The sequence below is a fragment of the Protomyctophum parallelum genome (assembly GCF_964188405.1).
Source record: "Protomyctophum parallelum genome assembly, chromosome: 1".
NCBI lineage: Eukaryota > Metazoa > Chordata > Actinopteri > Myctophiformes > Myctophidae > Protomyctophum > Protomyctophum parallelum.
Genome location: NC_139697.1, coordinates 16559077 through 16569683, shown reverse-complemented (window position 1 = coordinate 16569683; position 10607 = coordinate 16559077). Strand labels below are relative to the sequence as shown.

The window sequence follows — 10607 nt, the reverse complement described above, 5'->3', positions numbered from 1 at the left end:
AGTTGGCTTGGAACAAATTGAGAGGTGATAGTAGACACATTTATGAAAACATTTGTGAAGAAAGCTAGTGGAAAGCATTTATTTAGCAGATTTGCCATAATATTTGCTAAATCTCCCTAATTATTAGTAAAACGGACCTGAGCCACGGCACCCACTTTGAGAGACCATGCTGTAGGGAAAGTATAGGCAGACTGTATGACCCTTTCTTGAGGGGTGCTAGACGCTCCGATGCACAGCTTTGTGTGTTTGTGTGTATGAGCACGGAATGTAATGATTTGATTGGCTGATGTATGATGATGTATGGTGATAAGAGCGCCCCTCACTTCACACAAGTGTGATCTTTGAGGGCTGCATGAATTTTGAAGATTACATCATATGGCAGCCAAGTCTATATATTACATTGTTTTTTTAGAGTACTTATGATTTGCCAAACAAGTCTATGGACTTTGAGGACATTACAATGTTTGCTTAGAGCACTTTAGAGCCAGCCAAGTCTATGGATTTTAATGTTTGTTTAGATCACCTAAGACATACAGTATATGCGCAACAAATTCACCGGACCGTGTTCACGTAAATACACTCAATACACTCACACTGTTGCCTCTCACACTCACAAATAAACTCACACTGTTGCCCCTTGACTTCTCCGTGCGTACAGAAAAAATACCCAGGTCTCATTGAAAATGAACTATAGGCGCGTTAAATGGCTTCCCGTTTGAAAGGCCCTATAGAGTTATAAGGGATAGAGAGTGGACAGCCCTGCCCCCTGCTAGTCATTTCAATGGAAGTTGCTTGGATTGGGGGTAAATCCCTGCGACATACTAGCGTCATGTCCAGGGGGTGTCCTTGTACATCAAGCTGCCTCACGCTACAGAAACAGGAGATAGGCTGTGAAGTTGGGCCCAAATACATGGACCTCTATGGGGATATGGGGTTTTTTGGGCCCAATGACAGCGCCACAACAGGCCATTATATGAACTTTCAGGATGTCCCGATTTCCTTAGTGGCTTCACAAAATATCTGTCTGACTGCCCCCCTGCTCCTGCCCTATGGGCCTCATGGCTCGGCAAGCCATGAGGGCCTCACTTACTATGGTGGTGGTGCTCAGTGGCGGCGGAAGAACCGTCCACTTCCCCATTATTGCTCAATGTTAAACCCCAATGTTAAACCTCAGCTGCACGGGGTTTCCTTGTGCTGAATGCATGGGCCCGCCTGCAGTCCCAGCGCTTCAATGTTGGCCAGCCATTCTGGGGGCTTGAGCGATTCTCATAATGCACACGCCCTTTTCCCCAGTCAGTAAGCTTTGATTTGATTCGATTTGATTTATTTAGAAAAGCAATTACAAAACAAAAACATCAAGGATTTCACAGGAAAGTCTGAAGTCTTATTTCCACTGAGGTCCTGTGACTCCTGTCACACTGAACGGAACAATACTTTAAAAATACATCACAATACACAGCTCCACAGGAAATGTTTATGAGACCACTGAGGTTCAACCATGTGTCAACATGATCTGTGTCATAACGTACGTTCTGTGAAAAATCCATGATAAACCATTAAGACCTGAGGCCCAATCTACAAATGTCTTTTTTGAAAGAAAAGGACCTCCAAAATGTATTTGGCCACGAACCGCCATCAAAATGTTGTTGCAGGGAGCCCCATAAGCAAACATTGAGTTGTTTGCTTTAAAAATATATTGGAAAATTTGCAAAACAATAGGGGTAAAAAATATAAGGTTGCAGTGCTGCTGAGCATGTATCGTTTATTTTTTAATAGCCAAAGTATAAAATACTGTTTTTTAGCTAAAATCTAAAATGACACAGATGCTTTCCCGTCTTAATGTGTTAACGTTCAAACCATTTCACATTATCCAGATTCACGCTGCTTTTCTTCAGTCTTTGTGGAAAACAGACTTCAATCACTGACATCAGACATGGAGGAGGTTTAAGTGGTTCAAATGTCATAGTATACTATTGCTCAAAGGAAGATATGTCGAGCAATAGTATCTCCTAGCTTATCTTTAACCTTTTGTGTTTGTTTTTTCTTTCTTTCTTGTAAATGTTGCCCTGCTTCAATAATTTTAAACCTTATTCATATCACATCAAGGTTCATTATTTATTTGACATTTGAGCCACGGACCACCATTTGATGAGATTTAGCCTCTCGGACCCAAACCTTAAAATAATATGTTGTTATTGTTCAATAAGATTTTGTTCACAAGTCCATGCTGTATTGATGTGGTACCATAGGAGAGATAACTGGACAACGTTAATCAAAATAACAATTCTTCTACATTCTCTAATTGTGTACTTCTCTAATTGTGTAAATTAAGTAATGCAGATATTTATTTAACAATAATTTTCACATTGTCATTGTAATATCTTGTATTTTGCCAAGTAATTGGGGGTCTACTTGCAATAACCTCATCATGGCCAACAAGTGAGCTCCAGAGAATCGCTGTCTCAAACTAATCACCATGGCAACAAGCTCCAAGCCAGGGTTGACACCATATTTTGGACACGGCTGGTGATGACACGGTGACATCCGACTAATGTCCTTCATAAGACCAACGTTGTGGCTTTAAGCCAATGGGCAAAGCAACGGCCAATGACTCGTCTTCATCATCCGGTATCGACAAAACCCCGAAGTCTTGGAGACAAAAGATGTCTGTGGTAATAGATTGGATCTGCGACAGCGTCAGCAGCGTCCTGCAGGAACTGGGGTTGTACATTAAGAGCGGCAAGCTGGCGTTCCTCGGCCTGGACAACGCAGGGAAGACCACGCTGCTGCACCTGCTCAAGTACGGCAAGCTCGCCCAGCCCCAGCCCACACAGCACCCCACCCACGAGGAGCTGAGGATCGCCGGGATGACCTTCCGGACGGTCGACCTCGGCGGCCACACAGAGGGGCAGAAGAACTGGCAGAAGCACCTCCTCGACCTCGATGGGATCGTCTACCTGGTGGACTGTGCCGACCATGCGCGGCTCGCCGAGGCCAAGTTGGTGCTGGACGCCGTGCTGGCGGACGAGTCCGCCACCGGCGTCCCCATCCTGGTCCTGGGGAACAAGATCGACCGCCACGAAGCCGTCAGCGAGGACACGCTGAGGAAGACGCTCGGCCTGTACGGCTACACCACTGGGAAGGGCAAGGTGCCAGTGGAGGAGCTGAACCTCCGGCCGATGGAGGTGTTCATGTGCAGCATCGTGAAGGAGCAGGGCTACGGGGACGGCTTCCGCTGGCTCGCCCAGTATATCAATAAGAAAAACAGGTGGTTGGCAAATTTGCGTTTACCCTTTTGATTATGGTATGTTGCTCATAATTTTTAAAGATGACAGTCAATTGATTGATTGATTGATTGATTGGTGTTCTCTATGCCAGTGATTTCAACTTTTTTTAATTTCAAGGACCCCCGTGTGTTGATATGTAGTAGGGAGTAATCCATAAGGGTCCATTTGAACCCATCACTCATCTCCGGACTCGAAGTTGATTTATTTGCCATTTTGTCCATGCATGCGAGAACAGGTCCTGCACAGCAAAACTGTGTCGTCTCGGTTTCTCCATTTGCTGAAACAGGCACAAAATACTCCATAAGTCTGACTTTTTTCAGAAGTGCTGGCCCGAATGCCAGGCTTCGAACATGCATTGGTAATAATGAATAACTAAAACATTTTTTGTTCCTTTTTTTTGATGGTGGTGTGCAGTCAATGCGCATGCAGCTTGTTATTGAAAGAGGGCGATGTCGTGCAGAGCGTAAACCAACTTAAACCTACGTCGTTACATGGGCTGCTTGATGATGGAAATTATACTTGACTGTGCGGGAACATTTTCATTGTCATAATATGGTCATTTGTTGTCTTTTAAGGTAGCCTCGCCATGCCAGTAGCAACACCTCGATAGCGATTCTACCCTACTAGCAGGTGTGTGCTAAATTCCCCAGTATGACGTTCCACTATTACACCACTCAACTCCTTCGTCTGAACTAGAAAACTGCTCCAAGGTATATACGCTACGTGCCAATATAATAAACAAACGTCTGGACATGTAGGACCAATTCTAGCCAATAATGTGCACACAGCACACCCTCTTTCCCCCCGATTTAGTCATTATACTAGACCGGCACCAGCCTACTCGGGAAACGTATGCTCCATCCAGTTATGCAATACCAGTCGGTGAACCTTTTTATGCCCATTATGGTTCTGTGTCCTTCCATGTCTGTCCCATATATGGAGTTCCAAGCAGTGTTCATTTTGTCTATGACGAAAAATGTTTGTCGACTACCTTTTTGAACTGATGAAAACTAACTAAGTTATGATGACTAAAACTATGACTACATTTGCGTCAACAAATAAGAACTAGACTAAAATGGATCACACCGAATCGCCCATTTCCGGCACACAGCTGAGATAAATCGGGCATTATGACACCCATCAAGGCCCGCCAAGATACATTTTAATAGACTAAATCAACTGTACCTTTAGTCAACTATATTTAGACAACTAAAACTAGACTAGACTTTGTGACATACCAATCCCTACGTCTCTCTTTCTCTCTGCCACTTACATATAACGGGTGGCCCCTGTTATACATGACAGCGAAGAACGTCACACCAATTACAGCCAATCACAGTGCACATTATACGTACAGACAAATTTCTGCCAAAGATTTTGAGAACACAATTATTAAAATCATGCAATGCTCAGCCAATCGCAGCACTGATTTTGGGGCCATACATGGTAATGCTTCTGTGTCAATCTCGGCGCTATGCATGGTAATATTTTGGCACCAATTACGTCCTCAAATTCCCCCCCCCCCTCCCCGCGCCTCCTGTGTTTGACCACTCTAAACCTGATAACCATTATGTTGTTATTAGGGGGACGTTTTCGAGTTTCAATAAATTCATTCTAAAATATGTTGTGACAAGGTGAAATGGAGCGACACCGTTCAGTGAACCTGTCAGGTTCATCTACAGGTCAGATAAAACTCGTAGTGGAAGCAACATTTTATTACTTGCGCAAGCAGAGCGCGCAAGTAATGTTTTCACCCGGTCTCTTACGCCGTGACAGCTGTCCCACCATTCGACGTTTATGCAGAAAAACATCAAATCTGTGCCTGTTTTGCTGGGACCAAATGACCACAAATGACCATATTTCTTACATCATCATTTAGAGCTAGTCATACGTATACTATATACATAATCAGTAAAAATAAAATAGCAAATTGTGCCTGATCTGCTGGTACCAGAGTACGTGGTGTGTATATGTATGACTAGCTCTTAATGATGACGTAAGAAATATGGCCATTCGTGGTCGTTTGGTCCCAGCAAACCAGGCACAGATTTGCTGTTTTCTTGCATAAACATCAAATGGCGGGGCAGCTGTCACGTTTTTTGGCGCAAAGTAACCACAGTATACCGCTAATCAACTTACAACTACACACTCTATATAGTATATATGTATACGTATATAGTATATGCCTATATACTATACTATATATAGTATATGCCTATATAGTATATACCTGCTTTGCTGGGACCAAACGACCACAAATGACCATATCTCTTACGTCATCATTTAGAGCTAGTCATACGTATACTATATACATAATCAGTAAAAATAAAATAGCAAGTTGTGCCTGATCTGCTGGGACCAGAGTATGTGGTGTGTATATGTATGACTAGCTCTTCACCCAAACTTATATAGATAGAAACTTGAATCATACTTAATACTACTAGGTGTTTATATGCATAAAGTAGGTAGGTAGCAAATAGTTACATCTAAAAATTATACATTTCAAACGTTCCTTCACAGAGATTTGACAGTTTACAGCGGTCGAAAGGACGTGGGCGCTCTGCTTGCGCACTAGTTGGCCATTTATGGCCTACTAGTGTGCAACAAGCAAGTATGCACTCGACAGAGTGCAGTTCTAGTTTCATTTGAATTGACTTGTGATGGTGGACATAAAGTAATATGATCTCCAAATCATTAATTTCTGTGATTCTCAACCTTATGAATTTCATGGACCCCCAGCTTTGTATGCGTTTGGCCGCGTACCCCAACTTGATACTAATTTATATGTCTGTGACCCAAATCTACACTGTGATATCCTTAGGGTTAACTTAAAGTGTCACTGTGTACCCCTTTTTTAATGAGTAAAATGTAGTTTTGCCCAATCTGTATGTTAAGTGTATGTTAATACAATATAACTTGTGGTGGCTGTATTTTGTCTCCCTGCACTTCTATCGAGACGTTTAGATCAGAGGTTCCCAAAGTTGGGTCTGAGAACCTCTAGGGTCCCTCAAATGGAATGGTACAAATAGAACCAAATGGGCCCCCCACAGGTCTATTTGGTTCCATTTGTACACTCTCAGAGTTCAATTAACTTTGATTACATTGCGGTCCCAGAGATGGAAATGTCCGCTCTACCTCCTGAGCCACTGCCGCCCCTTGCCTGGCGGCTCCATCTTCAGCATCCTTCTCCCAATGTAACCCTCTCCTCTGCATGTCCAAACCATCTCAACATCACCTCCCTTGCTTTACCCCAAACCCTCAATTCCGCCAACAGCTCAGGCTGCCTCTTGTCTTTTCGTCAGTGCCACTGTTTCCAAGTCGTATAATGCATGTATGGTCGCACTACCCGTCTTATACATCTTCCCCTCTCACTTTTGCCAATACCCCTTCTGTCACAAATCACTCCCGAAATGACCCCATCCCTGCAACCAACACAGTTTGTTTATGACTGAACTGTTGGAATGTTATACCAACAGTGTAAGACATGGGGATGACAGGTCTCTCCATGCCGCACTAAATACTATTCCATCCCTAGATTCTAAAGCTGTGTTAACCTTGTCGACTATAAACTGTGTCAACAAAGTACATAGGCCTAGATGACGATGATGACTAAAACTATGACTTAATTATACTGACAATTTTGTCAACAAATACAAATTAGACTAATATGTTGGGACTTGGGAGATATCCAGTGGAACTAAGACAACTAGACAAGTCATAAGCTTGGCTGCACATATGTGTCACACTCCGAAAATAGCCGATATATTCAAGTTCACAACATGTAGATTGGCTATTTTTGGCACACAAAAGTATAAAACAGGCATTACGACACCAAGGCATACCACAATGAAGTTTAGTTGACTAAACAACTGTAGATTGTGTCGACTGAAGTAGACTAAAATAAACAATCTAAACTTAATGAAATGTTATATTCAAAAGACTATGACTACAACTAAATCCTAATTTGCTGTCAAAATTAACACTGATAAAGTAGCCTACACAAGACAAATTAATTTCTTCGATGTGTATGTGTACACACTTGAGGATTTGACCTTTTGTATGTTCATTCCAGAGGAGCGTATTTTCCCATTGAATTAGGTTTTTGGGGGGATAAATATATCTAGTTATTCCAGTGAGGGGAAGGTTTAATTCCCCTCGTCACATTTTTATCTGGCCTTCTTGATCTCTCTGACAGATTGGAAGACTCCAAATGAACCCATATAAATGAGCCATGCAGCCAGACGCTGGTGCTGTTTTCCAACACTTATAATACAGCCAAATTCCTTTTACTCTCGCTAAGTCCAGGTCTTTCTTAAACCTTTTTTTAGGCCATGGACCCCTTTAGCTAGGTGAGAGATGAAGCAGGGGGGACCCCGGACCCCCATTGTATAAAATTGTCATAGATAGCCTCATAGACTTGTTTGACAGCTTTAAAAAAATAAAAAAATATCTCTATTATATTATATTTGTGTAAAATGGCGTAAAAAGTTGCACTACGTTAGCACGTAGTGCAGCATGGCGGCAGAAGCAGCAGCAGCAATAAACAATAATGTATGTCGTATCTATATTTGTGAGAAAGTGCCTTTCCTTTACCCATGAAATAACCGGGCAATAGTTTATTAAATTAGTTTGCAACGCACTCTCCAGCTCAAATCTAAACAGAGCTGCAACCATTAACAGGTTTGTGTACGCAGTAACTGTTACAAAGGTTCCTTCCTACTTACCTAAGCAATTATTAGCCTACTCTTATTACTCAAAACAAACATCTATTTTGCATTATTGTTATAATAGATATATTTGTGTAGTATACCTTTAAGAAAATATTTTTTCCAAAAAAAGAAAAATCTCCCCCACCACCAGGGGGTGCTGCAGTCCCCTCAGCACCCCACTTCCAGCACCACTGTGTGCATAGCCTACGGTGCTTATAGTTGTGTGGCATATCACACTGAAAAGATCTACAAGCTTTGAACAAGCAAATTTAGTGTACAAGCTTTGAGCTCGTAGATAATAATACAAAATCTGCCACATATAATTCTATTTTCAGCTGTGTGTGTATGTGTGTGTGTGTGTGTGTGTGTGTGTGTGTGTGTGTGTGTGTGTGTGTGTGTGTGTGTGTGTGTGTGTGTGTGTGTGTGTGCACGCGCATGTGTGAGCGTGTGCATGGAGGGTCCGGTATGGGTCAAGCAGGAGGAAGCCCCTCGTTGCACGGCACAGCGCTGCCAAATCCAGCGGCTAATGTATAGACCCCCTGAGCACACAGGGGAGGGATTCCATTACCCTGCTAAGCACTCTGACACAGAACAAACCTGTGTCTGTGTCAGTGTGTGCACTGAGAGTCTGGCTAGGAGAGAGAGAGAGAGAGAGAGAGAGCGGGAGGAGGGGGAGGGGAGGGGTCGGGGGGGGGCAGCGAAGAAACAGAATGTCTTCATGCGTCACATCATCCCCTTACTGCTCACTCTAATTAACCACTTAAGCCCTATTTTATATTTCCGACCAACAACCTCACAGCACGTTGCATCGCAAAACACATTGTGGTCTTGCAGATCTGCTGTATCGTACAGATTCGTAAAGAAAAAAGAAGCTTGGTGCAGCATGCAGGCCCACCCCCTCCTGGCCAGGCCCACCCCCTCCTGGCCAGGCCCACCCAAAACTTCAGTTCTGGCTTCGCCACTGGGCCTACTTAAGTAAAACATCTAAATCTACTGACTTGCCATCAGAACACTCCACCCGACAGCCACAATTTCAGAACAGCACTGGGAGGTGAATAAAGACCATTGTACCATAACTTAAAAATGTCATGTTTTTTTATTTTTGTAATGATTTCAAAAGTCCCTGACCCTGAACAGAGAACTGTACAGCAACCAGGATTCCCACACAATAAAAATACATTTATTTTTTTATTTTGATTATCTTTTTTTTACATGGCAGCTTCTACAAAAAAAAGTCTTGGTTGGTTTCAGGCACTTACAATAGGCCTACAAACAACAAAGTCATTCTTTGGTCCCTTTATTTGTGTCCAAAGAAGAAAAAAAAACAAGAAGGATCAGTTGCAACCACAGAACAGAACAGAATAGCTTTTCATACAGACTTTCATACATATCTCCACTAGGCAGGATGACTTAAAGTTAGGGTAAGTAATATTATTTTATTCAAATAAGTGTTTATTAAATAGCTGGAGAGACGACGAGACCCATGTTAACTGAACATGTTAAGTTGTTAACTCTATAGCAAATCATTCCTATATATACTGTGTCACAATATAGAGATGTTTATTTTCCACACAAACGTATACGTATGAAATGTTCCTCCATCACAGAACACAATGACACTTCATTCTATTCCATATATCATCAACACATTAAAGTTTGCTTCTGAATATGACCAGGCATTCGTCACTAAAGTCAACACAATCAGATTTTTTTTTTATCCCTATTTTTATGTTTTTCTTGGCATTTTAAGTGCTTTGTTTTGGGAGGGGAGTTAGTAACTGCATAGCTGCTTAACATAGCTTATAGGCTACCAGTGCGGTTTGTCTTTAAGATGGACCGGTCGATAACCGAGGGGCTTTTTTGGGGGGACAAAACCATCCATTCATATCCTCCTCCGTCCATTCACGCTCACACAGGTTTGCTGGTTTGAAAGTAAACCCCCAGCAAATCATATTAGTGGAGTGATTTGAGGGGATATGAACTGAGAAAAAGAAAGAATGAACTGGAATCTTAAACATATAATTATGTCTAACCTTATACATATATACAATGATATGTAAGCTCTCTTTATCTCTCTCTCGCTCTCTCTGCTCTGACACCTTAGATTAATGCTGTCGCAAGATAACGTTAGCATGAACAGCTAACCCTAGTCCAGTCAAATGCTTCAAAATGACAAAAAACTAAATTCATTTCTTATTTTTCTGCCTGCCCTTTTTTATTTAAAAGCTCTCTCGTGGCTGCACAGTTGACTTCAACCAGTAACTTTCAGTGGCAAACACTCAGCCTTCGTTAAGGTAACGACTAACAAAACAAAACAAACTTATAATAACAATGGCTCGAATAACATTTTACAGCAGTATCAATCAATATAACTTAGTGGAATTTCAGATTTGGCAAAATAAAATAAAAGAGAAACGGGAAATAAGTACAGAATACATGTATTCCTTTTTGTCCATGATTGCCCTTCAAGGAAGAAACAACTTAAAAACACCACGTTGCTACAAGGAGTGAGTACTCTACTCGACTGATTCTCAACATGTTGTCTGGGGTCCACCAGTTGTCCAAATGGGTCTGTAACTGAGAGTGTACAAATGGACCTGTTATAGGGTCC

At 42.1% G+C, this 10607-nt stretch overlaps 1 protein-coding gene across 1 annotated transcript; it reads left to right on the top strand.

Annotated features, from left to right (window-relative positions):
• Positions 1–2663: 2663 nt before the first annotated feature.
• LOC310860702 (small COPII coat GTPase SAR1A-like) lies at positions 2664–3299 on the top strand (the record flags this gene model as incomplete). Its single annotated transcript, XM_083767805.1, has 1 exon — positions 2664–3299. One exon carries the CDS (start codon positions 2664–2666, stop codon positions 3297–3299), a length of 636 nt encoding a protein of 211 aa, XP_083623931.1.
• Between the last annotated feature and the right edge of the window lie 7308 nt (positions 3300–10607).